Source organism: Sinocyclocheilus rhinocerous, unplaced genomic scaffold (genome assembly GCF_001515625.1).
Source record: "Sinocyclocheilus rhinocerous isolate Xijiao unplaced genomic scaffold, SAMN03320098_v1.1 scaffold287, whole genome shotgun sequence".
Lineage (NCBI taxonomy): Eukaryota > Metazoa > Chordata > Actinopteri > Cypriniformes > Cyprinidae > Sinocyclocheilus > Sinocyclocheilus rhinocerous.
This window is the reverse complement of record NW_015633524.1, coordinates 555,726-571,858: the sequence shown is the minus strand read 5'-3', so window position 1 is coordinate 571,858 and position 16,133 is coordinate 555,726. Positions and strand designations below refer to the sequence as shown.

The 16,133-nt window shown below is 36.1% G+C and overlaps 1 protein-coding gene across 3 annotated transcripts in view; it reads right to left on the bottom strand.

Annotated features, from left to right (window-relative positions):
• The window catches only part of LOC107744085 (ADP-ribosylation factor-like protein 15), a 51,868-nt gene extending 35,735 nt beyond the window's left edge, over positions 1-16,133 (bottom strand). For 2 of the 3 annotated variants that reach the window (XM_016557563.1, XM_016557564.1), the window contains exon 1: positions 15,765-16,133. In XM_016557563.1, the coding sequence (XP_016413049.1) occupies positions 15,765-15,872 (108 nt within the window). In that variant the 5' untranslated portion in view covers positions 15,873-16,133. Of the gene's footprint in view, positions 1-14,104; positions 14,226-15,764 lie in introns of those variants that run through there. The other variant, XM_016557565.1, reaches the window with a different exon arrangement.

Below are 16,133 nucleotides of genomic sequence, written 5' to 3'. Positions count from 1 at the left end.
TCTCGGCAGCGCGATACGCAACGTGTAAAAAGACAGTACAAGTCATTATAATCAGTAATTATGTCCCCACAGGATACAAATGCCTCGTTTATAATGGGTTTTATTGGTTTTGTCTCGCCGTGCCGGGAGATGGCATCACAATATGGTAAGGGACGTAACATTTCCGTCACACGCTTGAGGTATTCGGCCAATCACAACGCACTGGATAGCTGGCCAATCAGAGCACACCTCGCTTTTCAGACCGATGAGCTTTGTAAAAATTGACGCATTTCAGAAAGGCGGGGCATAGAGGAGACACAATAATGTACAGTATGTGGAAAACAATGTGTTTTTTGAACCTTAAACCGCATAAACACATTTCATTACACCAAATACACAAAATAATGTTCTTTTTAGCAGCATCATATAACCCCTTTAAAGAAGAAAAAAAAAAAGGAAAAACCTTTAAATATGTGATTTAAAACATATAATAATTTGGTTCTAAAAATCAAATATTTTATATAATTTTTAACAAAGGTTTACATTTAAATGTCTATTTAACTTTGAAACATATTACTATATTACATATTGTTATATTATGTATGTAAATTTTCTTTATACCTTCCTTACATTTTTTCATTATTTTCAAAATTACATTTCAAATATATTGTGTAGAATGACTCGGATCTTAGATCTGTTTTATTAAAAAATAAAACAATTACAATATTTTTGCCAAACGAATAGGCTTTATTTTCATGAATTTTGTCTGCCAGCAGTGATGTAACAGAAATAGTGACAGATTTTTACTTCTGCATTGTGACAAATCTGAGTAAAACAGATTATCGGAAAGGGAAAAAACGCATGGTGGAACTTAATAATAATTGAAAAAAAAATAATAATTGGATGGATTATTTATTTATTTATGTTTTAATGCCATATCAGCCACAATGGCTATATAATTAATGGCAACATTAACAGTATCATTTCAATACATAATTTTCAATAATATAACACCTTCTTTAAAAGCACTTACTATACAAAAACATACAAGTAACAACAATAGTACTACAAAAATCATAAAGAATCTTTCCATTTAATTTAATGATAAAATTCTAAAATTCTTCCAGGACAGACCATTTTAAAAATGTCTTTTAGTATGTTTTCTGAGTAAAAATGTTGTCTAATATCTTTTAAAATTGAACATTCTATTAAAATATGCTTTACACTCAAAAAATTCTCATAATAATTGGAGACATCCAATTACTGACATTGACTAAAAAAACTAAAAAGACAAGTCAAAAAAACAAAAAATAAACAATTAAACATGCATTAAATAATTGGTCACAATAATACCATTTTTAAACACATTCATTCAAAGAAAAGGTGAGTCACTGCATTTATGAGTTGAATTTTTGAAGTATTTTTGAAGTGTCACGCCACTAACCAACAAAATAAGACCAAAAGTGGAAGTTGAACTATTGTTCAATGGCATGCGAGTATCAAGTGGACTATCACAAGAGTATAAGCACACCCATTCACCCAGTTAATCATGCCTAGAGCAAATTACACCATCATTACAACATCAATGGACTAATCTTTACACAGGTAGTGCAGGTGACTATCCTGATACATCACTGATAATCACCATCATAGGCTTCCACAACAGTACAAAGGGCTATATCCACAAGCCAAAATGCAGACTAATTCTGGAGGTCCAGTCACAATGGACTGTGGCTGGTTTTGCAAGCTCTGCAAGGCCCCAGAGGCATTTTCATCTAAGTGGAAATGGCCACCCATGGCAATGACGCCCATCTTACTCTACATTGCTGTTATGATAGTGCTTCCAGGTAAATACAGGCTGGGGCCAATGCCAGCTGGAAAGGCCAACAACAGGAAACAGGAAGGGTCTAAACTGTGATTGATGCCACAATCAGAGGACTGGGAGGAAGAGGTAGTCTCATGCCTGAAACGCACCAGAGACATGCTGGCGCACAATAAAAGCAAACGGCACCTGTTTGTTCTAGGATAAAGGTAAGGGAAAGTGGAAAAATCATATCATAGATGCAAGGTCTGAAAGACACAAGCAACTTCAAGTTGGTGACTTGCTTGGCAAATGTTTAAGACTCAAAAAAGATTAAAGGGATATAAAAGTCGAGATTCGCTGTGGAAATGCTGATTCCCCGTAACCTAACAATATTTTCAGCCATTATCCAGTTAAAAGGAATATTCTGGGTTCAAGTTAAAGTCAATTATGCAAAGATACATGCAAAATTTGAGGTCGAAATATTTTATGTTTTTGAAATAAGTCTCTTATGCTCATCAAGGCTGCAATTATTTAATCAAAAATACAGTAAAACGGCAATATTGTGAAATATTATTGTAATTTAAAATAATTGTTTTTTATTTGAATATATTCTAAAATGTCATTTATTCCTGTGATCAAAGCTGAATTTTAAATATCATTACTCCAGTCTTCAGTGTCACATGATCCTTTAAAAATCATTATAATATTCTGATTTGCTTCTCAAGAAACATTTATTATATTATCAATGTTGAAAACAGTTGTACTGCATAATATTTTTGCTTAAAATAGGGCTGCACGATTAATCGAAATTAAATCGCAATTGCGATTAAGCAAAAGCTGCGATTGTCATGCTTATCTTTCAGTGGAGCATGGTTCTGTGATCAGAAGTAAATATCAAATTCATTTACTACACAGAGCCGTAGTTCATTGACATGCTACACAAACTGCTTTCGCAATGACGCCCATCTTACTCTACATTGCTGTTATGATAGTGCTTCCAGGTAAATACAGGCTGGGGCCAATGCCAGCTGGAAAGGCCAACAACAGGAAACAGGAAGGGTCTAAACTGTGATTGATGCCACAATCAGAGGACTGGGAGGAAGAGGTAGTCTCATGCCTGAAACGCACCAGAGACATGCTGGCGCACAATAAAAGCAAACGGCACCTGTTTGTTCTAGGATAAAGGTAAGGGAAAGTGGAAAAATCATATCATAGATGCAAGGTCTGAAAGACACAAGCAACTTCAAGTTGGTGACTTGCTTGGCAAATGTTTAAGACTCAAAAAAGATTAAAGGGATATAAAAGTCGAGATTCGCTGTGGAAATGCTGATTCCCCGTAACCTAACAATATTTTCAGCCATTATCCAGTTAAAAGGAATATTCTGGGTTCAAGTTAAAGTCAATTATGCAAAGATACATGCAAAATTTGAGGTCGAAATATTTTATGTTTTTGAAATAAGTCTCTTATGCTCATCAAGGCTGCAATTATTTAATCAAAAATACAGTAAAACGGCAATATTGTGAAATATTATTGTAATTTAAAATAATTGTTTTTTATTTGAATATATTCTAAAATGTCATTTATTCCTGTGATCAAAGCTGAATTTTAAATATCATTACTCCAGTCTTCAGTGTCACATGATCCTTTAAAAATCATTATAATATTCTGATTTGCTTCTCAAGAAACATTTATTATATTATCAATGTTGAAAACAGTTGTACTGCATAATATTTTTGCTTAAAATAGGGCTGCACGATTAATCGAAATTAAATCGCAATTGCGATTAAGCAAAAGCTGCGATTGTCATGCTTATCTTTCAGTGGAGCATGGTTCTGTGATCAGAAGTAAATATCAAATTCATTTACTACACAGAGCCGTAGTTCATTGACAATAATCGCAGAACGATTTCATAATCGCAGAACGATTTCATAATCACGCGATTAAATCGGTCTGCGATTATGACAGCAGTTTTGAGTAGCTTGTAAGTGAACTATTGCTTCATTTGCCTTGTCCAAATACCCACACTTGTGGTCTTGGCCACTTGAGAGCGCGTGCGCGCGACCGGAAGATAGTGCGCAAGACTGCCCCAGATCTTAACCCTTAACGCACACTAAATCCACACTATCTTGAATACCACTCCGGAGTGGTATTCGAGGCTTAGTGTATCCCATCATGCATCATGTTGTGGAAATAAATCGTGAGACTTTTTGCAGCGATCTTGCGAGAGGTCACGGAAACCTTTCCAATGTATGTGAAATATTAATAAGAATTAGATATTACATATAATTTGGTAGAAAAACAGTGTTTTAACGTTTTATTGGTGCAAAGATGAGTAGTGGTGATATTTATTTTGTACAACATTTGCAACTGCTTTTTATCACTTAATTAGAAGCACCACAAATTAAAATTATGTCATGTTATAGGGACTACTGAACAGACATTTAGAAGTTTATTTTAAAATGCAAAGTATTTAAAATTAAAATTAAAATAAAGCTATGTAAACACTTGCATTTTTACAACACTATAAGTGTGTCCCATCAGGTAATGAAAAACTTCATGCTCACTTGAACACTTGGGCCAAATACAGGAAATACGTCATAAGTAGTCAAGTGGTCAAGTGCAAAGACCACAAGTGTGGGTATTTGGACAAGGCAAAAGTTAGTTTCCAGCCACAGTGGTATTCCTTCTAGCCATGACCCTGGAATAACGTGCATTACCTTTCTTCTGCTGAGCATATTTGGAGTTTCAGCGCGAGAGCGCCCTCTGGCCTTCGGATAGAGATTTACTACTGATCACAGAACCATGCTTTACTGAAAGAAACGCATGACGCATGAGATCGCATTCGATTATTCGTGCAGCCCTAGTTTAAAACATGATTTTTTTCAAGATTCTTGGGTGAAAATTTTCAATATAGTATATACACTTCATTGCAACTTCATTGCAACACAAAACTTAAAATGACTATAAAAATTATTTTAACAGCTTTACAGATCAAATTATACAAAAGTTTCAACAGAAAAAAAAATGTAAATGCTTTTATAAAATTATAAGTTTCTGCTTTTAAAGCCTACTTAACTGGCCCATTTCCTTTCAAGTTACTTATGGTAAGTATCTTATCGTACCCTCAATTTTTGCTTTTCTCAATTTTGAGTAAGGATTAAAAACTGGCTCAACAGTAAACTGAGAACTTTCACTCGGCCTCTCATGCTGATTCATCGAGGTGATTGGATACACTGTGAATATCTTCCATATAGTGGAGTTCTGAGTCAATAGAGCGCATGGGGATTTGCACAGTATTAAAACTTAGGCAGGATAAAAGGAAGGGGCTCAACAATGCCCAGCAGCTAAGCTAGAGCTCCCCCCGCTGCTCCTGCACTGATGCCGTTAGGCTATAAATCTCCACCGTTACCACTCCTTCAGCATTTAAACATGTTGAATAACAGGTTCCAATCTCCAAACATCAGATAGAACACTTCAGATAACAACACTATTCTCAGCCCTTAGGAACCATCAAACAATCACATCATCCACAAGGTCAAGACGTGCCCTAAATAACCGGTGAATGAGGATTTTATTTAGACATTCTGAATAGCAAGCGACTGGCCAGTGAGAGATGGCTTGAGTTATGGTCCCAGAATCTGGAATGGCCGGGGCAGCCTACAAACCCAGTGCACTGGGAGCTCATACAGGAAGTTTCTTTTTGTTTTCCTATTCCGTGATGATTTACACACAGTTCCCACCTTTGATAGGCTGTATTTGGAGTGGTATCCTGTTTGGTCTGACGAGGCTTCCAATTCCCAGCAGCTCCTGGGTCCCACTAGCTATACTGGACTGTGGGATATTCCCCGCTCCAGAGGAACTCTGCGACCTGACTGCCACATCCTGGCTTATCAAAGCACGGAAGTGAAGCGCGCAGAATACATGGATTGCGTCTCCATTCCAACACCAGCCAGTCTCCAATGTGGGCCGCCGTCTGCCAGAGATGTCTTCCACCCTCTCATTGTACCATACAGAATGAAGTGCAATGAGACCGGCTTTAAAATCATGACTAGTCTAGTCATTTTATCCACTGAAAAACACTAAAAAATATAGCTTACTCTATTCTCTGTAGGGATAAGTCATGGTGGTCAACTAGTCATCCAACAACTGACTAGTTGGTTGACTTTGGCATGCTGTTTAATCGAACACAAGAATGCATGTTATTGTAACACTCACATTAAACATATCTTATCAAAGACAGGTGACCCCAAAACCAGCCTAAATATACAGGGCTTAGGGTTCAGTCCAAGTCAAGACCGAGTCGATATGCTCTGGAGTCTAAGACCAAAATATGGTCTTGGCCCTTGAGTCCTTGGTCTTGTTGGACCCATGCATGGACCATGAATACATGGACTTGAACTCAGACTGGAGAATTTGTGGTCTTGGTCTTGTCGGAGTCCAACAAGGTCAAGACCACAAATTTTTCGTCTGAGTTCAAGACCATATATTTATGGTCTTGGTTCTCAAGTCAGATAAGATCAAGACCTTGGAAACAGACTCAGGGACCAAGACTATAGCTTCATGGTCTTGTCGGACTTGAGATTTGAAGACCAAGACCAAGACAAAGGCCATAAAAATATGGTCTTGGACTCAGAATTGGATACAAAGACCATAACCATATATTTTTTTTATTTTCTTAAGACTTGATAGCATGTGGACTCCTGAATAGTGCTCTACTCTTCTAGTCTCACTCCTGACTCTTGAATGAGCTGGTCTCTACTACAACAATGTGCATCTTAATATCAGTGTATTATATGTTCCCTGAATATAAAAAAAAACCTGGATTTTGTGAAAAACTGAAGGCATTAGCATTTTCTGAGACACTCAAATGACCTTGTTTGGCACAAACAATCTTTTCACAGTCAAAGTCACTCAGATCACATTTCTGGCCCAGTCTGATGTTTGGGTAGGAAAACTGACCTGCTTAACCATGTCTGCATATTTTGGGTTGCATGCATGCTTTTGGATACGAACCGCTTTAACCTAGCCTATGAACTAAGGTCATTTAGTGTGCAAAAGTGACACTAAAAACACCGCCTAACTGGTTTCACACCGTAAACCACAGGTAAACAAAGAGAACTCTAGCCTAAGGGTTGGTTCTCTACAAGGTTGCTTATTACATGCTTGCATTCACTATCTTAGCAATTTGTCAATTATTTGACCTTTTTCACCTTGGAGCAACCTGGGGCAAGTGTCTTGGTCAAGGGCACAGTGATGATCGTGTGTAGGGTTTGAACCTTCAAGCTCTTATTTTTTCTAGCCCAGATCATAAAGAACTAGACACAAAACTGCTCTTGAATGGTAAAAGAATGAGTATCTTTCAATGATTTGATGCCACTGTGATTACACTGTACGTTGTAAGCAAGACTTTGACAAATTCAAAACAAAGACTTGCCCTTAATCCCAAATGCTGCATAAAGCTAGTCAATCAGACCGGAACTGTAGATTTTAGCCAGCACTGATTATTTTTATGTGCAATATGCATCAGAGGATCAGAGAACGAGGTGTGGGTGGTCTGTGGCTGAGCCTTCAGCGGCTGAGACAGAAGAACAGGTGCATCGCCTGTGGGCTTCTGTGGTCCAACTGAACGCTCTACTTTTTTCACTCAAGCAGTGAAGCTTTTCATGGCCTTCGAATCAAATAGGGCTTGAGCCTGTTGAATAAACATGAGAGTCACTGTGACTAGTGACCTCAGAGCATCCATTAAGAGATCAGCCTGATAAACTGACTATTTAACACACCATTAGCACTGAAACTAGATCACACAGGGCACAAATGACCCACATTACACAAGCCTAAAGACCTCTTTCAGCCCATGTCTGTTTGTTTTGAGGCTACGTAAAAGTTGCCAAAATTCACTTTTAGCAGATATTCACATTTGGGTCATTCCGTGTCAAATCAACCAAATTTTGGAAACTTCCACATCTCAAATTTTTGATTTTGTTAACATTTTTTCTGTAGAAAGACAAACATATACAGTGACAAAAGCCAAAATATTAAATGTCACAGATGTATATTTAATCAGTAATCCACTATTTTGAAGAGGGGGTCAAAATGAAAATTTTTAACTGAAATTTGGAGCCAATTTACGAGGGTGTAAAAATGACTTCAGAAAGCTGGCAGCATCATTATTTATTACAAAGTTCATTATTATTATTCTATTAGTAAAATCTGTTAACTTTAGCAATATTTGTTTCATTATATACCACTGGTGACAGTTCAAAAATGTCAAAAAGAACTTTTTGATCACATCAATACCATACAGCAGCCACATTAAACACTTTAAACTAATAATACAAAATTATTCAAATAAGAAAATTAAAAGAGAGAAAATCAATAATTAAACAAGTCCTGACTAAGCAGAGAGATGTTCTTCATGTTGATTTTATCATCAGTGGGAGATATGAGGTCAGATCTTTTCAGGTCACCTCCTGACAAAACATAAATGACAAAACTCTCATTATTAGCACTTTTTTGATACACAATGCACTAATGCTTTCTCCTGACTATAGGTTTGACTTAAGGATGTGGAGCAGAGATGGAGTTCCAGACTCCTGACATCTACAGAGACACCAATGAGGGGGACGGAGTACCTCCTGCAAGAAGACCCAAGAGGAACTCAATCCTAAGGGAAGGACCCTAGATATGTAACATGATAGACCACGTCATGAAGTTTCCAAACCCAGCTAGGAAATCCAAAGACGCCTGGAGAAGATGAGACTTGTTTTGCTCCACTGCCCCAATGACATACTGTGAGCAAAAGCCACCAGGCAGAACCACCAGGCAGATAATCGATCAGGACGAGGCCAGTCTTCACCACCCGAGAGTATAAACAGAGCTCAGGAGCTTCTGTGTCAAACCTCTCAATTTTATCCAAGCTGTGATAGTTTGAAAATACACCAGGGAGAGGGCCACTCTAATTTTGGAGAGCCTGAGAGTTTTGGAAATCTAATATGCTTGAGCTAATTATAAAGCGTTTAGGAATTGCAGAAAACGGTCTCCGGTGTTATAGATTTGGAGTTCAATCGCACTGGCGCTGCAAATGAGTGCAATGCTAAGATGGTCTCCAATGGTATTAAGCAATCAAGATACACAATGCAGAGGTGATTGTTTAATCGCATCAGTGCATAATTTAGTCCAAAACCACAGGGCAACAAGTTCATGTGTAAGTTTGAGATTACAATAGAAGATGCTTCAAATCTTCAAATCAGCCCTGCTAGTTAAAGGGATAGTTCACCCAAAAATGAAAATTCTGTCATTAATTACTCACCCTCATGTCGTTCCAAACCTGTAAGACCTTCGTTCATCATCAGAACTCAAATTAAGATATTTTTGATGAATTCCGAGAGCTCTCTGACCCCCCCATAGACAGCAAGGATCCTAACAATCAAGGCTCAGAAACGTAGCAAGGAGATCGTTAAAATAATCCATGTGACATCAGTGGTTCAACAGTAATTTTACGAAGCTACGAGAATAGGCCTACTTTTTGTGCACAAAGAAAACAAAAATAATGACTTTATTCAACAATTCGTCTCCTCCGTGTCACCCTATAGCTCCATTTTGGAGAGTAACACATGTAAACAACGTATGCAATGTGGATACGTATGTACGTGGATACGTTGTTTACGTTCAGATCAAAGCATAAACAACATAAACAACGTATACTATCCACGTACATACGTTGCAGCCCTTGCTGTCTATGGAGGGTCAGAGAGCTCTCGAAATTCATCAAAAATATCTTAATTTGTGTTCTGAAGATGAACGAAGGTCTTACAGGTTTAGAACGACATGAGGGTGAGTAATTAATGACACAATTTTCATTTTTGGATGAACTAACCCTTTAAGAACTATCTTTTGGACATTAGCACACAGCATCCCATCCAAAACCCAATGCTGGCCTGTATTACTCTATTAACTCTATTAATATCACTATTAAAGGATTCAATCACAGGAAATCAAATACATTTGAGTGCTTGCAGCAGCCAATAAAGTGTCTTTATAATAGTAAATCATTGGATCTTTACCTCTAGTCACTGACTTCCTCATTGCATTGCCCGACTTGCTCTCTCGCTCAAACAGTCAGCCGAGCTCACAACTAATGCTGTTGCTTTTGGCAGTTAAACTCAAACCAAGGCTTTAATGCTCACCAGGGTGAAAGTTAAACAAACAATTCAAACACAATGTTCCCGAACACATATTTTCCATGAGCAATATGATTTTTCACATAAAAATACAACCGTCAACTTACAATGAAACATAAAAACATAATAATTCTGACTTTTTAGCTTAATGGCTTCAACACGCTAGAATAGTCCATAAGAACAGTGAATAGTCATTGCCTTCTGTCATAAAATGCAATAGAACAGCACTAACCATTAACATAAAATCCATTGCCATTGATCCAGCTTCACTCACAATATCAAGGTCCACAAGCTATGACAATAAAAGTCCATTAAGTAAAACAAGAAGCTGCTTTACTCTTTATGATGAAGAGATTTCACATACTCTTAAAGAGGGGTGAGTGGTATTATGGGTGATGGAAAAGCCTGGTGATTATTTAGAAAAAAAAACACGACAGCTCAAAAGTTTGTGATCCGTAAAACTTTTTTTTAATGATTTTTCAGTCTTATGCACAGCAAAGCTGCATTAATTAGTAAAATAGTAATACTGTGAAATATTATTACGATTTAAAATAAAATAAAATTTTTAGTATAATACGTTGTAAAATATAATTTATTCCTGTGTTCAAAGCTGAATTTTGAGCATCATTAGGCCTACTCCAGTCTTCAGTGCCACATGATCCTTCAGAAATCATTCTAATATGCCAATTTAATATTTTCTGCTCAAGAAATATTAGTTTTATTATCAATGTTTGTGATAATGTTTGTAAAAACATTTGTGCTGTTTAATATTTTTGTGAAATATTCAATAAAACAAGAATTTATTTAAAATAGTAAATCTTTTGTAACAATGTAAAGGTCTTTACTGTCATTATTAAGCAATTTAATGTATCACTGCTAAATAATAATATATATATATATATATATATATATATATATAAAAGCCATGTAACAGCACACAGACATGACGGTTCGGTACGTACCTTGGTTTTTACGTCATGGTTAGGTATGGTTTTGGTACAGCAGGAGGAAAAAAACTAAACAAAAAATTGCCTTTTTTAAATTAAACAATGGTTTACTGAACAAATTGCTCTTTCTTCAAATAAATTCAATTAGGCCTATAATTACTAATTTATTCCTGTGTTCAAAGCTGAATTTTGAGCATCATTAGGCCTACTCCAGTCTTCAGTGCCACATGATCCTTCAGAAATCATTCTAATATGCCAATTTAATATTTTCTGCTCAAGAAATATTAGTTTTATTATCAATGTTTGTGATAATGTTTGTAAAAACATTTGTGCTGTTTAATATTTTTGTGAAATATTCAATAAAACAAGAATTTATTTAAAATAGTAAATCTTTTGTAACAATGTAAAGGTCTTTACTGTCATTATTAAGTAAATTAAACAATGGTTTACTGAACAAATTGCTCTTTCTTCAAATAAATTCAATTAGGCCTATAATTACAATTTTCTTAGGGATAAAAATCTACCTCAGCTTCTGCTCTAAACTATAGTGAGCTCTTTTACATTACTATAAGGTTACAAGTTACAACAGATTTTACAAATTTAATTACTATTTATTTTTTAACTATAATAATCAGCACTCAAATAAAAAAATTGTATGCAAACATGTAAATTGCACACACTGTAGTTTTTAAATTAACTTCTAAATTATACAAATTCTTGTTAAAATATAATAATTTACACAGTGGCTATCATAACTTGTATCATAAAAGATTTATTTAAACATACATTAAATAATTAAGACATCACTAACAGGTAAAGTAAAATATAATGAGCATATAGCCTAATATTTTCTCTAGCGAACACACTGTGGACACTGATGACTTGCCTGAAGTAAATGAAATGCTACGTGACATTTTGTTTACAAGCTTTTTACGCGATTGAAGCACTGATTGAGTGATTACATGAGGCATAAGATGTTCATTCATGTTTATTTCACGTTAAAACTAAGTAAAGAGGAAGGGATGATAACGCTGACTCCACGCTGCCATTTAAACTGAGGTGTTTATACAGCGACCTGGCATGCCACGTCAAAGAGCACCAAAACGGCATTTATTGTCTGAATTTCCTGAAAAATTGAATAATTTGTTCAGTACACACCGAACCGAAAGACCCGTACCAAAAATTTTCGGTAAGAATACGTGAATACGTGTGTGTGTATATATATATAACCTTTCAATTTTAATGTATATTAAAAAATAAAACAAATAAATAAAACACTACAAACTAAAACCAATTAAATTCAAATGCTAGAAAATTTAGGTGTCACAACATTGTAATGAACAGTATGATTTTTTTCTACTGAAGATTACATTATTAAATTATTCATGCATTTAAAGATTAACTTTAAGTGAGCGTCAGATGATGGCAAAGGTAATCTAAAAATACGGCAGATATGAGAGCAATCAAAAAAAACATGGAATAATGTGACAATACAGAGTGGGATGTGCCTAAACCAGATAACAAGCGGGAGAACTTGTTATTAAAGGTGACATATCATGAAAATCTGACTTTTCCAGGTTTTCCTGAACCCCATAGAGAATCTATGGGGTATTGTCAAGTGGAAAATGAGAAACAAGAGACCAAAAAATGTAGATGAGCTGAAGGCCACTGTCAAAGAAACCTGGGCTTCCATACCACCTCAGTAGTGCCACAAACTGATCACCTCCATGCTACGCCGAATTGAGGCAGTAATTAAAGCAGAAGGAGACCCTACCAAGTTATTGAGTACATGTACAGTAAATGAACATACTTTCCAGAAGGCCAACAATTCATTAAAAATGTTTTTTTTTATTGGTCTTATGGAGTATTCTAATTTGTTGAGATAGTGAGTTGGTGGGTTTTTGTTAAATGTGAGCCAAAATCATCACAATTAAAAGAACCAAAGACTTAAACTACTTCAGTCTGTGTGCATTGAATTTATTTAATACATGAGTTTCACAATTTGAGTTGAATTACTGAAATAAATGAACTTTTCCACGACATTCTAATTTATTGAGATGCACCTGTATGTCACCTTTAAGCAGTTTAAACTGTTTCGCTAATTACATCTAAAATAACGCCTCCACCCCATAAACCGCATGTCCTGTCTCCAAAACACTGCCTTCCAAAGACACATGATAGGAAGTATGGACATTTTATCTCATGAAAAATAATTATCTTAAATTAAAAAATAAAACGTGCTTAACTGCCCAAAAACTAGCAACCTGACATACTCTCTGCTGATGTCTGACCTCAGTCCCTCAGTTAACCATTAAATAAAGCTTCCGATTTGGCTGTAAATTAGCTCGGCTGTCCGTAAAATGAATAACATTTGAAAGGATTAAAAGAATACAGCAGCTGCATGCGATCCAGCTTGATTTAATGAGAGGGACACCAAAAAACGGCTGTTGGACAAATGCTTGAATACATTATGATTCCTCTCATAAATTAACGATACAGAGTCAGGGAACAGAACACAATACAGTAGGATCATTGTTGTGCCCATTCATTTCTAAATCAGCAGAGTTTGGAGCAAATGAGGCCAGATCCATAATTAAACCGAGCTAAGATTCTGCACTGAATCCACTGTGTCCTTTAATAATGGAAAACCGTGGGGACACCCAGAAGAATGAACTCAAACCTGAACAGTTAGAACTCAAAGCAAACATTAAAACCATTGGGCACGGATGGCCAGCACATAAAAAGCGTGAAGGAAACGCGTTGCTTTGGAAAAACATACCAGAAACGTAGATACAATGATGTGGTTTCCATGCCAACTACAAAGGCACAGATTTAAGCTCCACCCATTTCGGGGAGAGGGGAACCAACTGTGCATGGCATGAATCCCAAGAGCTGACAATGATAAAGCTTTCACTGACCATGCTAAAACCTTTTTTCTAAGCAAACTGTTGATGAAACGGGCATAAAGTCTGTTTACAGTTGTGTACAACCTGTTACAAATATATGCTGGTGTGCACGTGGTTTGTTTTAGTCCAACCCAGTTTCCACATTCTAGTGAAATAAAAGTAGGTCTTACCCTCAAGAAGTACAAGACCCTTGGTTTTTCTAATGCATCAACTGAAGAAAAACCTGAGTGAGAAACAACATCCTCTTGTCCTTAAAAAGTGTGATTTGTCCGGACAAAAATACTTACATAATCAAGCATGCTCTTAATCCGCACACTGCCAGCACTTCCAGTCTCTTTTTCAGCTCTGTTTCTTGAGGAAATTGTTCTATTTTGAGAATCCTGACCGGAATATCCCAAAGGAAACACCCCTGTGACCTCGCTGCATATGTCCAGTCAAGTCAAGTATCAAAGCACTGAATGTGCGAGAAGTTTACTGGCACCGTAATTCAATACAACACGACAGTACATCAGCATTCCTGTGAAACTGTTATTATCACTGAATACTGAAGGCAAATTATATAACACGAATGGTGCTAAAAAGGACTTTGAAAGAGGTCACGCCAAGGCCAAATAAGCTGATAATAAACAATGTTATAAAAAGATTAGATGTGATCTGTGACCATATATCATGCCAGGTAAATTCATTCATGGAGTGATAACCACAACACAAGTGGCTGTTTATGTCACTATAATATCTAGATGAAAAGAAATGTCATAAAAGGTAATTGTAGTAAATTTAAAATAGACTGTAACAAGGTCACATTAAAGGGTGTTCATTTTGAAAACAAACTATAAGCTCCAAATGTAACGAGAACACACAAATATCTGTAAACGTGTCAGGGAATATGTAGATATCTAACTATACCTATATCATTGATATATGTGACTTAAATATAGTTTACCCAAAAATGACATTTATGTCATCATTTACTTACCTTCAATTCTTCTGAAACCTATACTTTATTTCTTCAGAGGAACACAAAAGGAGATGTTTAGCCCAATATGCTCTTTTCCACAAAATGAAAGTGAAAGGGCACTGGTGTTGTCATGATATAAACTCACAATTCTGAGAAGAATAGTCAGAATTGTGACTCTGAGATAAGCTCGCAACTAACAGAAAAAAAAAAACAATCAGAATTATGAGATTTTAAAAAAACAAAAACTTGCAATTCTGACTTTCTCCTCCGAATTGCTAGAAACAAAGTCCGAATTGTGCGCAAAAGACAATATTTTTTTTTATCCTGTGGTGAAAACGGGCTTCCATACCATTCACTTTCACTGTATGGAAAACAGCGGCTTGGACATTCTGTTAGCTGTTTTGTGTTCAGAGGAAGAAAGGAAGTCGTACAGGTTTTGAAGGACATGAAGGTGAGTTAATAATGACAGAATTCGCGTTCTTAAACTATTCCTTTAATACTTGCATAGTTTTGTTACCTGATTTCGGATAAGTGCAGCAAATGAAATTAGTTTTGCAGACTTAATAAATGACCTTATCTTACAGCAAACTACTGTACATTACATCTTAATGTGAAAATTATACTGATCTAACTGCATACATACTCGTTTACATTTTTTCAAAAAGGCAGAACAAAAATAGCTAAAAAGCATAAAAGAAATGGCCAAAATTGTTGGTATATCAGAAAAGACCTTCTTTTAATAGTGCTCAGAACTATGTTTTCTGGACACCCATCTCTATTGGCTTAGGTTTGCTGTTAAGCGAAACAAACAGCAAACTGTAAGTGACTTCACCCATCTAGTAAGTATATTTGTAATAGCTGCAAACAAAACAGAACTGTTCAAAAACAATCCCGACCGAGGTTCATAAATTGTGGGAGCAGCAATGAAAACAAGACACCTGATCCTACAGATTCTGTGCATCTTCAAAAAGAAATAAAAAAAACACTACCAGATAATCCATGTAATTCCTCGATAGCTTCTGGCTGTTGTCTTCGGAAAACAGAAGTCCCGAGATAAGGCGACTATGAAATGAAACGCTGCTGTTAATTGAATGCATCCAAAAGTCTCGATGTTTTGACAGCTTTGGCTTTGGATTCCCCGCCTCTCAGATGTGGAAAATAATATATGAATAAAGCGGCTAGCAGCGTTAGCTGTGCACTCCTCTTCCTCTGTAAATCCCACAAACGATTATGTGACTAAAACACGTCCAAGTAAAAAAAAGACTCAGGTTTTTAATACATTCAAAACATTACTATATATGTATTTTAAGTCGTAATAATTCGGACTAAGATGTATGTACGGCGAATGCACTAGTTTA